Consider the following 22,679-nt stretch of genomic DNA (forward strand, 5'->3'; position numbering starts at 1 on the left):
CTTTTTAAAGGCTTACCAGGCTGACATGCTGTTGGGCAGCGAGTCCACTCACTGAAAGGCGTAACAATGCAGTCTTTCTTGCAGAGGAGGAGACACGGCCGCACTGTCTCAGGTCTGATGGACTCCGGACATCTGTCGACCCAAATGCAAAGATAAAATCTAATAAAAAAATTAAAACTACAGGGAAATGTTTTACTCCTAAGACTCTCACAGGGCTCTGAGCATACTGCCATACCAAAGATATCACTTCTGCTCATATCAAGTCTCATTTTCTGATTTTTTTTTTAATTCATTTTTAACTCCTAAATGAAAAATGTGTCATGCATATTCTCATAAAAATTTCAGACACAGATAGTTGATATTTAAAAATTCAGTGTGGAAAAGGGATAATTTTCTGGGATCAGGCAGATCTTGCATTTCAAATGGGGGAGAAGAAAGGGAATTGCTCTTTTTAAATTTTTATTATTTAGAAAGATTGCTCAAAAATACTTAGAAATGCATGCAACCCAAAATGACCCCGTTTGAAAAAGGAATATGCCACTAAGCCCTACTAGGAAAGAAAATAGATCTTAAAGTCATGATTCTGTTACTGGGATAGTAACAAGATACTTAGAGGTATAATTTAAAAGAAAATAAATACAAAGAGACGTGGATTCTCATTAAACATGATTATCCTACAGGGCAGATTTCTGTTATCTAACAGAAGACATTGAAATATTTTTCTGCAAAATTTTACTTTCATTTGGCTTTCTGTGCCTTGCACCTTCTTCAGATACGGTGTAATTTTTCTCCATGAAATCAGGAAAAATGCAAAACGTAAAAAAATGCAGTATGCCAACACACAAAGGTTATTTATTTCCATAACGTATCCCATTTCTGAAGCCACATTAATGGCAGACTTTCACCACAGGAGTTCCAAACCCATTTTCATGAACGCAAACGTAAATCATAATAGGCAGAGCCGGTGCCCACAGCGAGGAGGGCTGCCCTCCCCTCCGGCACCAGGCCAGCCCAGACCCTCTGGGCAGTAACGAGGTAACTGTGAAACACAGAGGTTTTACTCCTTCACTTAGAACCACCTTTCTAAAGACTTCTAGAGGTCAAATTTTTTTATTTTTTATTACAATTATCACCATAAGAACAATATGCAGTGCAGCAGCCACAGAAACAAGTTCAGTGAGAAGCTCTTTTAAGGCTCAACAGTCGTTTCTGCTCCAGCCACTTCCATTACACGCGGAACACCACAGCACTGAAGCTGTGACACCAAAGCCAAGAGCAGCCTCTTTCTGAAGTCCTTGGCACATGAACCTCTTCTTTTCACATGATTTTTCAACCACTGAAATTGGTTTTCTCTTCACATACTTCACGTGAATATTTACTTACCCCCCTCAGTTCCATTTCCCCTCATATCATCTCAAAAGCGGAGGGAACAACTATTTTTGACATTATATAGCTCTATAAACAATATGTTTAATTAGTTAAAGTTACAGCATATCAATGGATTCTAGCTATAAACAAATACTAGATTTCTTTCCTTTTATTTAATTAATCTCATTAACCTCAAGAATTTTAATTAACTTTACTGAAATCAACACAGTCTGCTTATATGAACAGGATTGTTTTGAGAGCTACAATAAGAAATGAAACTCAGTTGCAAGTCTCTAGACTCATTAACAGTGCAAAAAATAATTAGCCATGTCTTGATTTTTTTGATATTAGGAAAAACATCTGTGATACTTATTTTCCTCATTTAGTAAAGCAAAGCAAAATTCAGAATATTTGTACTGCGGAATACATAACTGTCATGTTGGTATCACATTATAGAAGCTACACAAATCAACTGAACGATATAGATCACACATATCGTTCTGCCTTATTGTGGTATAAATATAATGCAAATTCTATTTACTTATTCTATTTTATTAGAGCATTGGTAATAATGTATTGATGAATGTTATATTCAGATGTACTTTATATTTTCCTCACACCTGTCCTTCAGGAAAAATATCTGCAGAAAACTGTAAATTAGAATAACAGAGGAGCTACAGCAAAAAAATCTACACCACTATAAGCATGCATTTTGCTTGGATTTACACAGAAAATAAAAAATGGTCTAGCTATTCATTTTTGTTACCCATTAGTATACTTTTCATAGTAGTGCTGGAGTAGTAGCTGGAGAATTAGTCCTGAAATGAAATTATTTTCAAAGCTGCAGATTCCCTTTGCTAGCTGAAAAACACCTTCATATGTCATATATTGTAACCACAAACAATCAATAGTAACATTTCTTTAAATACCTTTTAGGTGTGACCTGGCCAGAACTGCTCTTCATGCAGAAGACTTTCCTTGTCTGTACGCCCACTCCACAAGTGGCTTCTCCGCTCCAATTAATGGTTGCATTGAGCGCAGTTACCAGCGCGTCTTCAGAGCAGGAACTCCAGGGAGAAGTTTCCCAGAAGAAATGCACACATGGGTGATCATTACAGGCACGGTGCTCCCGCAGGGCTCGGTCAGGAGGACAGGCTTTTCCACCTGGGAGAATCAAAAACACACCATATTTTATCTTACGGCATGTGGCAAAAGGAAGACGTGGAAAACAAAAATGTTAGGTCTGCTTAATATCTTCCCCCCACCCACCCTCTTAAAAAAAAAAAATAAATAAAGCTTAAATAAAGCTGTTGACCTTTATGGCTGCAATAACAACCTTCAAAAATATTGTTTCCCCATTAAACTAGCCTTGCATAAAATTGTGTTCCAACGCATAATGGAAACAGAAATAGGCAAAGCATATTTCTGAGTTACCTTATTGATACTCCTACACACAGCCAAGTTGATTCCATTTAAATGCCAGTATCGCTCAGCAAACATGCAATTAGGTTTAAAGACAAATTAAGCATTATTTTTATGTTCATTCTCCTTGCTAATTTCCCAAGGAGGAACATCTCTTTCTAATATTTGGACTCTATTCACGCGTTGCCTTAAAGAGCCGAGCTGTAGAGGGTGCTGAACCATACTGATGGAAGAATGTATCAAACACTACCCATACCTGCAAACCAAGGGGGGAAAACTGGAAAGATAGGTTTTGAATATGAGAAGCCTTTACTTTTCTGAAGCAGTATCCTTCAAAACGGTGTCCAAAGATTTTGCTAAGCTACTGTACTTTGTCAACAACTGGTAATAAATCAACGAAGTACAGGATTTTGAACAGCCTCCCCAGAAGCTTTAACACGCTAGCCAGCAGCCTGAATTTATCCAATAAAAGCAGCAGATGTTCGTAGCTCTTAAGCTAAGGAGTAATACAGTGAAATTGTAACAGTAAGCACTGTCATTTTCGGAAGAAAGAGGTAAAAATTACCAAAATCAAAACCATTCTCTTCCAGGAGGGAGAATCTGGCAATGCATGACATGGCAAAAGTGCTACAGGTTTTGAAAGAACTGAAGTGTTGGGGCCAGATACCACAAGGTTCAGAGCATCTTTATGCCCTACTAAAATCAACAGGAGATGAAGGCGTGTTGTTCCTCGAAGGGATGCCTACTGCCTTGAAGGACTGAGCCTTCTCAGATAAGGTATGACCCCAAACAGCCACAAATCAACAGCACTGAGAAAAGAGAGAGGGATAGAAAACTCTTAGCACACTGGTTTGGTAATCATGTCACATTACCGTTCACCTTTTCATGAAAATGGACTGTTCCACATAGAGTTCAGTCTCAGACATGTTTAGTATGATGATGGAGTAGAAAATGCCCCAGGTAACTTACTTTCCTGAAGATTTCGACTTGGCAGGAAAAATACAGACCAGTTACTGCTTGTGTGTTTGAGCACATGTGAAAAAAGATGTAGCAAGCAAATGGCAAAACGCCTGGTCCATTAGGAAAAAATAAAAATCAAAAGGAAAGACCTAACTCAAAATTTGAGTTTCCCAAGAAAAAAATAAGGCTTTATTTTCAAGAATATCCATGGTCAGGAAGCTCTCCCGAACAAAGCAGAGTAATAACAAGGCAGTTTTAACTTAAGAACATCAGGAATGCCACTCAGTTCATCCAACCTAGCAGTCTGTCTGCAAAACTGAAAGCACGAGATGCTGTTTAGCAAAAGCACAAGAGCCTGGCCACTTTCTGCAGTTCACTGACAACTTTTGTACAAGGAAAGCAGGACAGCACACCACTGCCTAGCCCTTTTAGTAGGCATTTACAGACCTTTTATAGACCTGTTGTTCATCAGTTCCTCTAATCTGTTTCAAACCTGCTGAGACTGCCTGCCTCCACAATCTCCTCTTGTACCAAGTTTCAGAAGTTTGCTGTGTAAAGAAATATCTTTTAAAACCTGATTTAAACCAAGCCTGTCCAGTTTCATCAAAAGCCTGCTGGTTATCATATTCTGGGATCTGGTGAACAGCTTGGAGAAAAGGACCCAAGGGTTTGAACTGAAGTCAGCCTGTGGGACATCCAGAAGACCTCAGACAGTAGAGCCACAACTAACATTGCCTCAGTTGATAGAGGACAAATGAAACCACTTCAGCTACCAGAGCCCTGTAGAAGTTGGTGGCTCAGCTGTGAGCTGAGTATGAAAGTGTCAGAGAAAGCAGGTAACATAACATTGCCTTAGTATTGCAGTGATAATGGTATTAAATCCACTTCCACTCTCCACAAATTCAGATCAATAACTATTTCTCTGTATGCAGATGTGTGACTCTGCATAGCAAACCATTATACCCAGTGTTAAATATGTACAGAAAAAGTTGTGGTGTTTGATTTTAATAGTTAATTATTCCTTCCTGAGAAACTTAACGTATTCAGTTCAAAGCATGTCATTTTTAGCTTAGTGTGTTTCAGGCTGAGATGACTGAGGTTATCTACTTCCAGAATTCACTTCAACATTTCACTTTCATAATTCCTTGTGTATTCCATCTGTTATTTGCATTTCACTACATCCATGGAAATTATGAAGCCAACTGTATTTTTCATTTTCATTATTCTCTAGCTGATAGGCTTTTTTAGTAGTAGTTACTACACTGAGAGAGTGGTCAGACATTGGAACAGGCTGCCCAGAGAGACAGTGGAGTCACCATCCCTGGAGGTATTTAAAAGACACATAGACGTGGCACTTCAGGGCATGGTTTAGGAGACATGGTGGTGTTGGGTTGACAGTTGCACTTGATGATCCTAGAGGTCTTTTGCAGCCTTAAAGATTCCATGATTCTACTACCATTCAATTGACAATTATATAACAGTTTTCATCCTGAAGGATCCCAATTTTCTTTGCAAGAGTTTATAAGGATGTTAATGTGAATACAGACCATTCACATGAACAAGGCTTTGCCAGACCAAATGCTTACATTGCCCCAGAAACAGTGGGTAGCTTTAATGATAATTTACAAAAGAGCACTTAACAGAGCTTGTCCTAGACTAGATTTGCATCTAGAAGTGTTTTGCTGCTGCATTAGCTGCCTATAGTGCTGACAGTAGTAGATATTTTTTGTTGTGTCAACAAGGCTTTAGTCTGTTAGACCTGTTCAAATTTTATGAATCTTTATGCACATTTTTATGCACTTGATGAGGTATCATTCAAATCCTGTGTGATAAACCAACATATAAATTAATTATTGCATGTGTAACTGTAGTTAGAAGACTATACTTCTAATACAAATAGTTTGTGTAAATAATTGTATCATTGATGTTGATATGTAAATATGCAGATACATGATATGTCCATGAAGGTCCGGAGAAAATTATATATATTTATCAAGAGCTATTTACTTACTCCAACAGAGAAACAAGAAGGTCAATACATTCTAGGTCTGCATTAATAAAATAAACAGGTCCTCTTCTATTTCCTAATTTTTCACAGCTCACTGTTCTGTTCTAAATCTCTGTTAATGTGGTTCCTCTATGAACACACTCGCATGATGAGTTTGTGTCATGCAGCAATTTCATTAGTACAGGATGTAGCTCTCCTCAAGTAAATTCACACCCAGACTGGCCCTCAATAGACAATAATTCATAGGATGAAGTAAATAAATTTGAACTGTGACAGAATTTCTCTAAGTGACACATGCATTAACTGAAGCCCATAAAGATATTTTAGTCGCTAGGCCTGAAGTACAGGCAAGTATTAAGTATTATTCCTCATCGCTATGATCTTGGGATTAGCTCTGATCTAAAAACAGTTCGGCTGAGGAATGCAAGTCAACCCATTAAAAGAACAAACAGCAATTAATCCAAAATGTTTACCACTCACCCTCAGCTGGAAGTGCCAAAATGGACCTACTCCTGCTTTGACTGCCCTCAGCATTTTTACTGGAGCAAGAATGGGAACACGTGGACCACGGAGACCACTCGCTGATGACACAGTCTGTTGCACAAGGGATTTCACAAGCCACAACCTCAGGACGGGGAAGCTTTGAGCAGAGGTGATGTGGTACCTCTTCACCTAGAGCAAACAAAACAAGACAGATGTGGAGGAAGGTTCAACTTGGTTCAATATCCACAGTCTGCATCAAACAGACTAAGTTTATGTCAAACGTCCACCTGCCCGTGGATATGTTACGAAAGAGCACGTGGTAAGGCTTCTGGCTTGAAAGTATAATACTTGAGCAACTGACTTAAGTATTTCTTCAGAAAAGAAAAAAAAAAAAAATGCTTTTCAAGTTTCATGTGTGACATCTTGGCTGCAGTCCCTTTATAAAGCAGGCATGCATGAGGAATAAGATAATCCAATCAATAAAAAGTTGTAATATCAATTATCAACAGACTTGATAACTGCCCCATATTTTTCAGCAATCTCCACCTACAGAACCTATTTTCCACAACAGAAATTGTTCAGGTCCCCACGGAAGCCAATATTATTCTTCTTCCTGTAGGCCAGAGAAGTGCTCAATAGGTGTTTTGGTCATTCTCCTGCAACCTCACCAGACGTAACCATGCACCACTTCTGACTCAGCTTCTCACCCAAAAACTAGAAGATCCAAACTAATGGATCTGTTGGACCACCCCCATGCAAGGAATACTTCCTGTTGGGGATGAACCAAGGGACCTGAACAAAACTATACACCATGAGGAGAAGCATCTTTCCAAAACTCCCTTCAGCAAGATGGTAGGGCATTGGTGGGGAAAAACCTACCAACCCAAAGAACAGCTGGCAGAATAAGCAACAAAACAAAGCACGCAAGAGGGGTGTTGTGTGGAGTCCTCCACATGGAACTACTGGTTTTAAAAAGCAAAATAACATATAATTTTACTTTTGAAAGAATAAATGAAATGTCCAGTAACTTTATTAATTGCATAGCATTTATGAGGAAATCATAATTAATAAAAAATAACTCTTTGGGTACTGAATTCCATATAATGTCTTACAAATATAATTCAAGCAATGAACAGACATGACTGACTTTGTTAGACTGCTCTCTTGCTTAGTGTTTCTAGACCCTCACAAATTTTCAGCTACAAATCTGAAATTTCTGGAAGCTCACATCTACCTGTTTAAAAACAACAAGCTCAAGCTGCACGTTACCTCCTCTCTTGCCCTTACAATAGTCACAAAGCTTTCCTTTGAGGTTTCTTTAATTATGAATCTAGGAAAAACATAATGACTATCCAGACTCAATTATACCTAGGAAAAAAATTAAAATTTATAATGGCAACAACTGGCTCTTTCACCTCACACTACAGGAACAGGTTCTGTAACAAGGCTGCCCAGGATGCAATTATAACTAGGAGGGTAGAAAACTCTACTGCTTTTGCAAGGCAACACATGTACGAGTGAGTAAATAAGAGAGGCAGGCTGCTAGCGAGAGTGCATAAAGCTGTCAATAGCATGGTGGTGTTATCTGCAGTTGCATCCCTAAATGAAGACAGGCTCATCGCCCTCGAGGCACAAATAAAACTTTTCAAGCATATTATGAGAAGTAACGGAGAATCTAGCAGGCAATCAGACTGCAATATATGTTTAAAAATACTTTATTTTTATACTCCCTTTCCCTTGCACTCATCTATGCTTATCAGGCAAGGCTCGATATGCCCAGCCTTGTACTACTATTTTAAGTCTGCTGAACAAGAAAATGGAGACCAACACCCTCCCTACAGACAACCCCCATCCTTCAGTACTGAGTTTGGCACCCCTGCAAACCAAGCTTAATCCATCATTCGTTTTGAGTAGCCCATGATCACCACTGCTGCTTTGGATGCTCACATAATGCTGAGGACTATCTTTAGAGAAAAACAATGTAAAAACTCCAAATAAACCTGTAAGCCTTATTCCAGCTGCCTTCCCGAGTCATTTTAACATCAAAATCCCTGCTAACATTTTGACAGCTTGTCTGTACGGCAGCAGATAACATGAGGGCATCCTGGGCAGGCATGATTTTAGGAGTCAGTGGTACAGTAGCATCAAGAGATTATATGCTTTGGTGAAGTAGGGTAAAACATCTGTCCTCCTCTCCCATCACTGACACTCACAGGGAAGCACATGAACAGTCAGTGAGAGGCTTCTGAATGAGAAGGGATGAGATGGGACACTGGCCTTGCAGGTGTGTCCCCCCACCTGCCCTCTATCCATGCAAGTTATCTTCATTATATATGGGCTTTATGGCAAGGGAGAGCCATGAAGATCACCAAATTCTGGATTTAGCCCAATTTTTCCACCAATCAGTGCCAGAGATGTAAGCATTAGAGAAAACCCTACTTGCTGAAAGCCATGGGGGCCAGCTTCACCACTGATTTAATCTGACTTTATGATGTCTAAGCCATGCCACCCAGAAGATGGCTCAAAACACTTGGGTCTCCTTTGGGGTGGCTTCCTCCACCCATGAGCTCAGGTGCCACAGATTTTAAAGCAATAACACTATGGGGAAGGGAGGCAAAGGAGCAAAATGTGCTTTGCACTTCTTCCCTCCGTGATTTCTTTTCACGCTGGATTTACAGCAGGTGACAGCAACAGTAACGCTGTGAACAGAGGCTGCAATTCATGGCTCCTCAGCAAGGAAAGGAAGATTTGAGTTTTGTTGTAAAGAGTTTACCACCCGGTGCATGAAGGTACAAATTCAACACTCACTTTGATTTACTTTATAGCTCTATTCGCTGTGTTCAGGTTTAATTACTGGCTTGTATTACTGCAAAAGGGAAATGTTCTTCTGTACCAGCCGCCTGGCAGAGAATTCTCAGAAAACTACCGTATACTACAAAGAGAGGTAATAATTTTTCATTTTCCATGAAAAATACTAGTACAGGATACATCTGAAGTGTGCTTTATGCATTGTCACAGACTTACAGGGAATATTAAATTCTCCAGAGCTTCCATATTGTCCACCCAGTACCTTGAAGGTGTAAATCTTCTCTAAGATATTCTGAAAAATCTTTCTATAGAAGTCTCTAAATAGGACTAATGCCTTTAAGCACCTAAATTATGCATCCGAATGTAATATGAATTCTCATCCAAATATGTGTTTAGATCTTAAGATGCAGCACCTGAAATCAGCCCAGAACAGCAGCAGGGTGGAGGATCACAGCAGAAGGATGCCAAATCTTGGTGAAAGCCAACTTTCCTTCAAGGAAAACAGGGAAAGGGACAGTGCTGACCAATACAGCTACAACCTTGGTCCCTGTTAGACTTTTTCACATGAGAACCCATGACACTGCTCTGAAGTTCATCTTGTGATAATCAGGAATTAAATCCAGATGGCAATTCAGGGACCCAGTCTCTCCTGGTCAGAGCCCGGTGCAGCTCCCTCTTGATGGGAAACTAGTTCCTGCGTGCAAATTGATCTGACATTGGAATAAACCGAGAGCATCGTTCATCCATTTATCAGTAAACTGAGATGTCCAAGGCCAAAGGACAGAAGGCATGTGGAAGGCAGGCAGGCAACCCAACAAGTCCTAGGTTTTGTGGGTCCTCTAGTTAGCTTGGACCGGACCCAGCCCATCCAACCCAACCCACTCCAGAGGTTACCACCACTATCTTTGTTGGCTCTCTTCAGATACAACTGCTCATTTCATTTTATTCTCCCCCTTGATACTGTCCAAGTGCCAAGAATTAGTCTCAAGGAATTATGTTTACTCTGAAGAGCATTTTTCTGCTGTAATACTAAACAGTACAAATCCACAGCTGTTACTGAGATGCAACTGGAGACCTGATTAGGATGGTGACTGAGCGACTGAACAGTTTCATGCTGATGTTGAGAACACAACCAAGTGGGGCTCAAATTGGGGTGAATCTTGGGAAGTGCCTTCTATCCTTAGAGTAACCACAAACTACTGCTAAGACAACTGCACATGGAAAGCACTACCTGTAAAACAGAACTTATACCTACGTTTTACAAAGAGTTACAACTATTAATTGATTCGTGCTAGTCATGATCAACACAGCACTTTGAAAATATTCCTTTTTCACTTATTCCATACCAAGAAATATAACAGGGCTGTCAGTCAAGGAGAAATCATTTTTTCCCTATTATGAAATATTTTAAGGTTTCAAAGCTTTCAAATTTTTATACTCCATATTAGGACAAAATCCAGATCTGTCAAAAAAACATATTTTAAAAAGACGTGGGGGAGAGAGAGCAAGAGTGTAACTACGTGTGTGTGGTTTTTAGCCATCACCTGTGAGGCACAACACACAAGATCCAACTTCTGATCTGCATCAGGTGTAAGAATTGAACCAGCATCTCCAGCACCCCAGGAGCCACAGTGCTCCCTCTCACATGCTCTTTGTTTCAAGTTTTAAGCACAGTTTTTGCTCTCAGCCTTACTGAATGCGTGCTTTCCTAAAACAGTGTTAGTTAAGAAAAATGTTACAGTTTTCTACAAAAAATGTTTTATTGCAAGCATCCTGACCAACTCTAATGACATTTTTTAACTGATTGCCTTATACTTGGCCTTGTATTTGAATAGTATAGTGATTAAAGCTAAATACCCAAGATACATTCACCAGATAATATTTTCAGTATAGGAAAGAGTGAATCCATTTTCTTCCGAAGTTAGGGTGTAATAATTACAAAAGAGAAGACAAGCGTGGCATTTTTGTAAATATATTTGCTAATAAAGTTGATCATTACCTAACGGACCAAACAAGGTAACAGAGAAGCTATACAGAGGAGTACAGTTCTGAGTGGAATTTCTGATCCACCTAAAAGCAAACTAAATTCTTCCCAACAATGGAAACAAAACAAGAAATCACATAAAACCCTCCTTGAACTAAAGATCATCTTTTTTCCACCAACTTAATTTTGTTCTTATTGTCTTTTCCATCCTACAAGGAGAAGCCACTCCCATGATCCTGAATAATGCAACTCCACAGCAAGACACTGAACCAACGTTTCATTCTGAATCAGTTCAATATTAAACTGCATCTGCCTACTTTACATAACGCCTTGCAGAAATCACATCTCTAGCACATTAGTCTCGGTCTTCCCAGCACCCTATGTACTCATTCCCTATGACACAGTTTAATTACACCTGCCACAGATGTCCCTTCTGGCTCAGGAAAAAGGTATTACAGCGCAGGGAATGTCTACTGGACAGGATAATACTAAAGCAGCAAAAATACAGACCCCATCAGGCAGCAGGAATCAAAAGATCAACTCAGAAGCAAACCAAATATCCTCCTTTTGACATTCACCACTATACCGTCTTCATTTTTTAAAAGGAAAATTTGAAAAATTACTTTGAAGATTTCAGGTTTGCACACGTGTGGAGGCTTGCCCGACCTCCATGGTGGGGAAAGGCTCAAGAGAAAGGAATTGCATTTCAGACTGATATGCATTGCTACCTACGAGTTCATAAAATTTATTTTTTGCACAAATGACTGCTGCAAAAATGCTGCATATTTAATGACAATTACTGGTTTGACATCAATATTTCTTCTTGTAGCATTTCAAATTATTCAGTGGAAATAATGAAGCTGTCATCTAAAATACTATACGTATCATAAAATTTTATGTCCCACTTAAATCTCAGAAAAGAATGACAATAAACTTTGATTAAATACTTGCCTGTAACAGAATAAGATGTCAACAGAGAGTAGTAAATTCAGAAGAATTCCTATTGACTGTATGCCAGTTTGCTAATGGCAACTGCGCTCAGAGAAAGCTGTCTGCATATCTTGGCCTAGGTATCTCATCAGCAAATGACGTCACATTTAAAGCAATAACAATCAAAGTACAACAAAAGGAGAAATTTCTTATAACCATTTTGAATGTGTTCATTTCACCACAACATCACACTTTTTTTTTCCCCCCACACATTGCACAACCAGCTTTAGAGATACCTTAAAGCATCCAGGGCTTGCCATGTTCAGTCGTCACTGGGAGACCACTGTCACACTTCACTGAAATCCCTGGCTCCTGGTTGACTTTTCTTAATGCCAGTCAACAGGTAAGAACATCAGAGAAGAGCGGTGTCAGTTTGTCAGGGAAAGGAGTGGCGTATGGAACAAATTTAATTGCAGTGGTCCATCACTATTATCAGAGCCCCATAGCAGAGAAGAGGAATGCAATAGCAATGAAGACGAATGGAGGTGAAGATCTATCACCAAAAAAGATGAAGCAGTGAAGAAGAACAAGCCATTCACAATGGAAAAGAGGAAATAAACACAAATACAACCAGGATCATACTCAGGGAAAAAAAAATAATAGATGAGACAATCATTAAGGGTTTGAGTCATAAGACTTAATTCAAATGCAACAATGAAAAATAATGCACTAGATTAAGGAAAAAAACATTTTTAACCACATAATGCACAATGAAGAAAAAGGGAATAACAACTCAGGAGAATAAGGAAAAAGAAAAGTAAAATGAAAAAGTATGAAAAACGGACAGAGGGAATGAGAATAAATGTGCAAAAGAAACAGTATGTCTAGAAGTATGTTACGAAATCATCATAAAATCAGAAGTCTTGCACAAATCCCTGCATTTCTGGCCATGATCCTGTCTCTTACCTGTGTCTAAGTGATCCTTACATAGGTTATGAGAAGAAGATAATGATGACTATAGAGAAAAATTGGTATTTGTTTTTCTTCCCTATACATCCTCTACTGTCATTTGGACTGTTTACCCTCAACTGGTTTTCCCTCCTTATGTAAATGCACATAAGAAAATTGATTTCTGACTCTTAAGAAAGCTCCAAGAAGGCGAGCATGGGGGGAGGTACATCAGCAAGCAGCTGCCAAGCCTGAAGAGAACATCCCAGTATACCTTTGCAGAGTATTATACAGCAGCTACCGGTCTCAAGGTTAATAAAAATAATACAGCTGCATGTGGTTATCTACTGTATTTCCTATCCCACACAGAAAGACAAGCAGTCATTTAAAGGAATGCTGCACATTCACATGCTGGGCTTGGGCGTAAAAGCAGAATTAATTCCACCTTGTGGCTGTTTGCACAACCACTCCTGAATTAAGAGAAATTGCTCACGTGGCACCTGAGAGTAAACACGGGTTCACTGGATTCCTGGAGAAGAGCATAGAAATTCAGGCAGCTGTTCATAATAATTAACAGAGCATAGCAATCTGAAAAAATAAAGTATAAGAACTAAACATAATCCATATTAGTGTTCTGGGCTTTTTTCTACTCTCTTTCTTTGTACTTTTTTCTTTTTTCTCCATTATCCCTCCTCATTGTAAATGAGGGAATCTACACAGGTGGGTTGATCAAGACTGATTGCAATTAAGATTTATTGTTGAAATTGGTTGCTGTGGTATAATTGAAACAGGTGTCCCTCCATTTTCTTCTCTGTACTGCTTTGTTCCAAACACTCATCAACACAAAACACTGTAGAAACCAATTATACAAATAAGTCAAATGTATTAAAATATTATAAAATATACATATTTTTCCAAAACATTAAGGAAAAAATCAGCTATAAGTAGACTTGTTTATTCCAATAGCGTATAGAGTCCACTTCAAATTATGTATCTGTGCAGTGGGGCAGAACAATTTTAGTGGAGGAATTCAGGCATTTTAATTCAGCATAAAGAAGGTGGCATTTTATTTCCAGTGCATCACAGCCTTAAATTTCTAAACATTCAATTTTTGCAGACTTAAGGTGCCATCTTTAGTCTCATAACTCAAAAACAAATTGTAAGGGACACATTACAAAGGGTTAACTACAGTAATCATGCTCTCACACAGTAAGTGACCCCAAAAAGAAAAGTTGTGTGTGCATGCATGGGAAGGTGCAATGCTTTTGTGCCCACTGGTCTGATTATTGACTTCTGTTCTGATTATGCTACTCTTAAGAATGACGTACCTTGTTGGCGTGCTCATAGCCATCAAGGCAATGATTAACTGCTATCCAAGTGATATTCCCGAAATAATTTAGCAATTTGCCATACATTGGAAATAACAGACTCTTTTTCTCTTCTAGACCCAGAAATCACCCCAAGAGTGAGTTTGTATTAAGACACTGAAAAATTGTAAACAATAGTGCAGCAGATGAGGTTTCTCTAAGTTGGCAAAAGCCTTGTTTTCAGATACAGGGAATGCTAATGATAATAAATAATTGCAAAAACCATCTGGGTTCTTTGAAAAACGTCTTTCTCCAAGTCTGCAATTGAATCTCTACAAAAAAGAGGATCAATGCAAAAGAAAATGAAAACAGTAAATTAAAATTAGATTTATGACAACTACTTAAAACTAAGTGCTCATTTAGAAGCAGTTAACACAAAAATGTGTTCTAGTTCAGATGCAGAGTCTGGCCTAAGCCCATAAAGCAACTCTGAGAGCTTCCACAGTCTATCAGGAAATGTTCAGGATTTGCAGGACCGAATACTAGGCTATTTCTATTTTTATTATTACTACTAACAGTGGTAGTTTCTTTTCCAATTTTGTCTCTAATTGATCCACAAAACTCAGAACAGAGTGGTATTAAGATGTCCTATTCGATAGCTTTTAAAAGATTGCAATAAAGAAGAAAAATCACCCAGTAACATAGAAGATCAACAGTCAAGGGTCTAAATGAATGACTGTTCTTGACAAAAACAATGCAAATTACAAACCATGATCTTTGGTTATTGAGTAAAACCTCTTATTGTACGCACCCGTTTTGCCAAGTATCAGCAGTGCATCTAAACTGTGTAAGATATTTTTCAGATGGGTTAAGTTACTTCTGGCTAATATACCCTGACCCATGGTTGAACCATTTTTACATAATAAAGTTGTGAATTTTAGAAAGAGTGTTTAATTTCCAGGTATTTTGCATAGATCATTTAGTACTTAAAATGGGGATAAATCAAATGTAGGAAACACAATATTAATAATATTTTCTATGTGCTTCAACTTTGCCCATGAGGTGGAACTTTAATTACATCATTAATAACGATGCCTACATTTTCAGTCGGTAGTGCATCATTCCTCTAGTGCCATTTAAAGTGCATTTGGTCTCTAAACTGCTCCACCCTCTGGAACTGGTTCACTGATTATATCATAACCGCAGCCTCATCCTGCTTACAACTCAACTACAACGGCATCAACAGAAGAATTTAAAGGCAGGAATTGCCTATTATGACCTAGAATGCAGAAGGTTTATTTAGAAAAGCTTTCTGTTATTTTCTGGCTCCAGAAAGTTTACATAGATTTGAAGTTGACAGTTGTTCCTGGAGGGGGGCAGAGGGAATCTATCATTGCTTTCCCCTAATATAGAGTCCAAAGTGCCTCAAAACCAAAAAATACCTATAACCTGGCATCTGTGACTATACTTTTTACTGGGGAAAAAAAACCAAGAAACATTGTTTCCAATGAGGCTTTCCAAGAGGAAATCTCTCCCAGCAGTAAGCAGTGCAGGACCTTGTATTTGGGTAGTGTAACTAAAAGGTGGCGAATAACAGATCTGCTATTGCATCAGAGCAAAACAATGTGTATCGTTTTCTGTGTATCAGTAGCCTTGAGACACAACTTTGCCTGAAGCTTGCTCTAGATATTACTGGTCCAGATAAGTCAGCACGCTCCGCTTCCTTTTTCTTGGCTGATGAAACTATTTCCCATAAAAATGTTTGCTCTTCCTCTAGGGTTCGGATGGAGACGGATCCTGCTGCTTGAATGTTTACACAGCAAGATGACACATCCTCACAGCGTTGGCTGGTGTTATCATCCCAACCTGGGAAATGGGGTGTTGCCAGCAGGACAGCATCCACCAGAATAGGAACGCCATGTCCCCAAGAGGTCTCTGCTCGGTGGGGTACGCTGACACTCCACCATGGCATTCTTTCAGAGTTTGAACATACGGACGGGTTTGGCTGCAGCAGCTGAGTTCAGACTCTGGCCCAACCTAAGCTGGACAGTTGTTACTAAACAAAACTCTAACCCTTTGCTTAAAAGCAAAATACTCACCTGCAGATTCCATTTTTTTCCAAATTGAGTGGTGAAGCTAAAACCTGAAGACCATATTACAAAGACTAAGAAAGGCCATTGGCCATGCTGCAGTAGTGTCCTCAGGGTACCCCCTCTGCTCACAGAAAGACGAGAGAGGAACGTGACAGAGGACAAAGTAAAGGGGTGGTAAGTGGAGAAAACACAGAAGAAGGAATTATCTTTGATATCAAAATTTCATCAAGCTGGGTCTTTCTCACAGGTGCTGAAGCCAGGACTGTGTGCTGAGCTGGCAGTTCAGACAAACGGTGTTTGTAGAGTTCAGAGACAGCCACACCAGCACTGCCCTCCCACGCTTACCCTAGTCTTTATTTGCTCCAAAGCAAAAAAAAAAAAACACCCAACACACACACACACACACAAAAAAACAAAAACAAAAAAAAAAAAAAACAAAAACAAAAACAAAAAAAAACCCACCAACACAAAAAACACAAAAAACAAAAAAAACACCAAACGATGTATGAACCTTAAAGGGCCCAGACAGATACTAACTAGTCACTCCCTAACAGATTTTCCAGCTCCTGTTGGAGAACTACTATTTTAACTTTTCTAGCAGATTAAAGGAAAACACAGAATCTGTAAATGGAATCAAATGAATTCTCCACCCACCCCCTTTTTGAACACCCTGAAGCGTCAAGGCTGTCAGGAGGCATTTGGACATGCTTTTCAAATATAAGAAGTGAAACAGAAAAACTGGAGAATATCTGGATAAAATTTGGTTTTCTACCACTAAATTTCTTTGTGTGAAAAAAGCAATAACCTCTCTGGAACTTAGAAAATATTTCTGTTCTGATTATTCAGCTATTAAAATGGGAAAGTGTCATTTTATGACAATTGCTTTCGGCAGGAGATATTTTACACTTATATTCTCAAGGAATATGCACATAAGGAAGAACAATATTAAAATCTTCAGCGTTAATCTGTATTTTCAAAGCTAAGCACATTTTGACAAACTTTCTAATAGACACTGTTCAAAATTCATAACATAGATGAGCATGATTACATTACTCTAATTTATTTTTTCTCCTCTCATGTGCAGCAATAAAATTTTACCTTTGAACTTATATTTATTACAACTTTTACTCTACGGAGGGCATGCAGGCACAGAAATATAATAAAGCTCTGCTAATTCCATACATTATTGAAATCCTAACACTGCAAATGGTATCTTACTGTCTTCATGCATACTTAAAATTTCAATTCAAAACTCATTTCATTAAAAGGGCTGGTTAAGCAACAGCATATGCTTATTTTAAGTTTGTGGATTAATGTAGCAGAATTATATTTTATGTATTTGGAAAAAAGTAGGTAATACTAGTGTTTGTTTAGGTGTTGTAAGCAAAAGCTTGATAGATGCTAAATAATTGAGTGGTCCATCCATCAGGCTCCTAAGCACTACAAAATCGTAGAGAAGTGCTGGAGAATAACCTTTGCTTACCCACAGGCTGCTGTGAACTGGGCTTAATTCCAGCGGTAAAAATCCCGTTGACTTCACCAAACTGGGAAGCATATAGCTACGCAGGAACAGCTTCCAACTAAACAAGCACAAACAGGTGAGAGCACAAAAGGAATTTAAACCATGAAGATCATGGGTCATCGCGTAACACTAATGATATCTGGTCAATGAAAACATCACAACTGACATACAAGACAAATTTGGGGCACCTCCTAACTTCGCCGATATACTACTAAATGATATGGCAATACAAGTCAGTAAGGGAGCAGCTCATAGAGCCAAATATATGACAAAGTGCAAAAGTTGACTCAAACTGCAAGTACAATATTAGCACAACTTCCTTTCTCTTCACAAAGGTCACTTCGCACATTAGATCCAGCTTCACTGATTAGCAGCTGAGATAAAGGCTGCTCACAGGCACCTCAGTCATTGAGAAAAAAGACAAGGGGATGACTTTCTGCATGCAATGTCCTCATCACATTCCTGGTAATTGTTCAGTCATAGATAAAATGCAAATAGGGGAAAAGCTGCATAACAGACCACTCTGAAAATGTAACAGAAACAACAACTTCTACATTCAGCACTGAGGCATCAAAAATGATAGCTATTATTACTGCTCTAATTACATGGCTGGGACTCAGAAGAATTGCATTTTGCTTCCCTGGAAACATGGCCACATGATATTTGATGCCTCCTATACCCATAGGAACAGATCTCCTCACCATGGCCAGCTTGCAGAACACCCGCAGGACCAAACATCTGAACACTTGAAGATACGCTGCCAGAAATGGTTCAAAGAGGGCTCCCAGACCCATAGGGTTCACCTGCCCCATCCTCTTGGAGGCAGACTATGCCAGCTTGACTTCCACAGGCATTGATACAATCACACATGGGGAGTTTTGAAACCTCAACAGCTGGGACTGCTGTCAGCCCCCATCTTGGGCTTGTCAGCGAGGAGCACAGCAGTGGCACCGGTAAGTTCTGTGGCTGAGCACATGTTGACGAGAAACAGAGGGGTTCCTGGAGCCAAGGAAACCCACGGGCCTTCAGAGAGACCCAACAGGGACAGGAGATGGCAGATCTCACAAGCAGGACTGATGGGGCGGGGGCATTGCCAGGAGCAACTGCAGGAAATCTAAATGGCCCCTAGGAAGCACGAGCGAGCAGGATGAGAAACGGCATGGCACAGCAGTTTGCGCAGGCAGCTGGCCCAGCAGGACATGCAGGGAGGGCCCTGCAGGGAGTCTGCAACCCACTTGCAAGGAGCTGAGAACAGCAGGAGCCATAGTATCCACCCAGCAAAATGCTGTACCCTCAGCATCCCTCACAGCCTCTCCAGCTGCAAGAACTGATGCAGCCACCCAAACAGAAGCTTCAAGGAAACATGCAGCTGTTCAGGCCCCAAGCTGCAGGGCATGCCTGAGTTTCAGGTCAGTATTTGACAGCAGCAGTGAGCTCACCTGTGGGAGACCTGCCCAAGTAAAGGAGCTGCTCAGCTTCGTGGCAGAGCTTCGGGAGAAGGTGTCCAAGCTAAAGAGTATCAGGGAGTCAGAAAAGGAGAATGACTGGTAGAATAGTACTCTACCATCCCTGAGACAGATGCACCAGCCAACCATGGCAGAAGAGAAAAAGGACCACCTACCCCTTCACCACCAGGCAGAAGGAGAAGACCCAGGGGATGGTGGAGAATGGAAGCAGGTTACCGCTCAGGGTGGCAGGCAAATCCACTCTCAGCCTGCCTCACCTTCCCAGGTGCCTGTGCACAACAGGTATGAGGCCCTGGAACTGGATGGGCAGAAAACTGATGATGTGGACAAGGGTCCTTCTGGAATAGAGGGGTCGTCTAGGCAGCCTATCCCCTGCATCACATTAAGAAGAAAAAGAAGGGTAGTTGTCATAGGTGACTCCCTCCTAGGGGAAGGGAGGGTCTGCTATGCCAACCGGACCCAACCCACAGGGAAGCCTGCCTCCTCCCTGGGGCCAGGGTAAGAGATGTCACTAGGAAAACTCCCTAGCCTGGTAAGCTCCTCAGACTATTACCCACTATTGGTTCTTCATGCTGGCAGAGAAGAGGTAGCAAAGAGGAGTCCAAATGCAATCAGAAGGGATTTCAGAGCCTTGGCGCAGTTGGCTGAAGTATCAGGTGCTCAGGTAGTATTTTCTTGGACCCTTTCAGTAGCAGGGAAGAATACTGAAGGAAACAGGCAGGTCCAGCTGATCAACACGTGGCTCCAAGGCTCATGTCATTAGCTGCAGTGACCACAATATTGTGGAGTTTGGGATCCTGCTGAACGTGCTGAATGCCAGCTCTAAGGAAAAGGTTCTGGATTTTAAAAGAGCAAACTTCAGTTCACTCAGGGCTCAGCTGGGAGGGATTCAATGGGAAGCTTCCATGGAAGACAAAGGAGCTAGTGAGTGCTGCGCGTTCTTCCAGAACTCTCCTTTGGAAGCACAAAGTCAATTTATTCCCTACAAAGGAAAGGGAAGTAAGTGGAGCAAGAGGCCCTCTTGGCTCAACCATGACCTCCTGGGTCTACTCAAATCCAAAAGGGAAGCATTCCAGAGATGGAGAAGTGGAAGATTATCCGTCAAGAGCTACAAGGGCATTGCTAGAGCGTGCAGAGATGCAGTTAGAAAAGCAAAATCCCAGCTCAAATTGAAACTGACTGTAGAAGTCAAAAATAACAAGAAAGGTTTCTTCAGGTATGTCAACCATAAGCAGAAAAAGAAGGAAAACATAGGCCCACTGTTAAACGGAAAAGGAGAGTCAATCACCAACGATGCTGAAAAAGGCAGAGGTCCTCACACCACCTTCACCTCGGTCTTTACCAACACTGTTGGGTCCCAGGCTTTGGGAACTAAATTGCCTATTGATCCAAACACCAACCCACCATCGGTGAAGGAAGGGTTAGTACATGAACTACTACAGGAGCTTGATCCCTACAAATCAATGGGCCCTGATGCCATCCACCCAAGGGTGTTGAGAGAGCTGGCTGACATCATTGTGAGGCCACTCTCCATAATGTTTGAGAAGTCATGGAGAACGGGGGATGTCCCAGAGGACTGGAGGAAGGCAAATGTTACCCCCATCTACAAGAAGGGCTCAAGGGAGGATCCGGGTAACTATAGGCACATAACCTTACTTCAATCCCTGGGAAAGTTATGGAATGAATCCTCCTGGGGGCCATCACAAGTCAAATGAAGCAAGTGATTGGGAAAAGCCAACATGGCTTCACTAAAGGCAGATCGTGCTTGACAAACCTGGTGGCCTTCTATGACAAAGTGACTTGCCTGGTTGAGTTGGGCAGGCAGTGGACATTGTCTACCTGGACTTCTCCAAGGCCTTTCATACAGTCCCCCACGGCCTCCTCCTGGAGAAATTAATGTGTTATGGCCCAGACAAGCGGTCTGTGCAGTGGGTGGGGAACTGGCTGACAGGCCGCACCCAAAGGGTGGTGATAAATGGCTCCTTTGCCAAGTGGCAACCTGTCACTAGTGGAGTCCCCCAGGGATCGATATTGGGCCCAATCTTATTCAACATCTTTATAAGTGATCTGCATAACGGCATCAAGTGTAGCCTGATGAAGTTTGCTGATGACACCAAATGGAGTGGGGAAGTAGACACTCCAGAAGGGAGAGCTGCTCTGCAGGGAGATCTGGATAGGCTGGAAGAGTGGGCCAGCAAGAACCTTACGAAGTTCAACAAGGACAAGCGTAAGATCATGTGCCTGGGAAAACATAATCCAGGAGTGCAGCACAGACTGGGATCCACCTGGCTGGAGAGCAGCTCTGTGGAAAGGGACCTGGGGGTCCTGGTGGACAGGCAGCTCAACATGAGCGAACAGTGTGCTGCTGTGGCCAAGAAGGCCAATGGGGTGCTGGGTTGCATCAAAAAGGGCATCACCAGCAGAGAGAAAGAAGTCATTATCCCGCTCTACTCAGCGCTTGTCAGGCCACACTTGGAGTACTGTGTACAGTTCTGGTCCCCGCTGTACAAAAAGGATGTGGACAGGCTGGGAGGGGTCCAGAGAAGGGCCACCAAGATGATCAAAGGACTGGGAAGCTGCCATACGAGGATAGGCTGGGAGAACTGGGTTTGTTCAGCCTTGAGAAGAGGAGGCTCAGAGGGGATCTCATCACCATGTACCAGTACTTAAGGGGTAGCTACAAAGAAGATGGAGACTCCCTTTTTACACGGAGTCACATGGAGAGGACAAGGGGGAATGGACACAAGTTGCTCTTAGGGAGATTCCGACTGAACACCAGAGGAAAATTTTTCACAGTGAGGACAGTCACCATTGGAATAATCTCCCCAGGGAAGGGGTTGACTCGGCCACGTTGGACACCTTCAAGAGACGTCTGGACAGAATGCTGGGCCATCTTGTCTAGACTGTGCTCTTCCTAGAAAGGTTAGACCAGATGATCCCTGAGGTCCCTTCCAACCTGTGATTCTGTGACTTGTTCCTTCAGCTGGATCCCTGTAAGACGATGGGGCCTTATAAGATTCATCTAAGTGTATTTAAAGAGCTGGTTGATGTCATAGCAAGACCTCTCTCAATGATTTTTCAATGCTCTTGGGAATCTGGAGAGGTCCCAGTTGACTGGAAGCTGACAAATGTTGTCCTAATCTTCAAGAAAGGCAACATGGATGACCCCGGTAACTACAGGCCTGTCAGTCTCACTTCTGTGCCTGGCAAAATTAGAGAGAAGATTATTCTGGGAGTTCTTGAAAAACACCTGAAAGACAACACAGTTATTTGGCCCAGTCATCATGGGCTCATGAGGGGAAAGTCCTGCTTAATAAACTTTATTTCTTTCTATGACAAGGTTACCCACCTAGTTTACCAAGGGAAGCCAGCCAATGTAA

General features: G+C 41.0%; 1 protein-coding gene across 2 annotated transcripts in view; it reads right to left on the reverse strand.

Moving 5' to 3' along the window:
• Positions 1 to 22,679, reverse strand: part of THSD7B (thrombospondin type 1 domain containing 7B) — a 284,929-nt gene that overhangs the window by 143,521 nt on the left and 118,729 nt on the right. For both annotated transcript variants that reach the window (XR_012660584.1, XM_075092835.1), the window contains exons 8-10: positions 6,239 to 6,430; positions 2,298 to 2,532; positions 17 to 132 (exon numbers count right to left, since the gene is read on the reverse strand). Coding sequence is in view for 1 of the 2 variants with exons in the window: in XM_075092835.1 (XP_074948936.1) it covers positions 17 to 132; positions 2,298 to 2,532; positions 6,239 to 6,430 (543 nt within the window). In the remaining variant the exon portion in view is untranslated. The remainder of the gene's footprint in view (positions 1 to 16; positions 133 to 2,297; positions 2,533 to 6,238; positions 6,431 to 22,679) is intronic.

The sequence above is a fragment of the Phalacrocorax aristotelis genome, chromosome 5, assembly GCF_949628215.1.
Source record: "Phalacrocorax aristotelis chromosome 5, bGulAri2.1, whole genome shotgun sequence".
Lineage (NCBI taxonomy): Eukaryota > Metazoa > Chordata > Aves > Suliformes > Phalacrocoracidae > Phalacrocorax > Phalacrocorax aristotelis.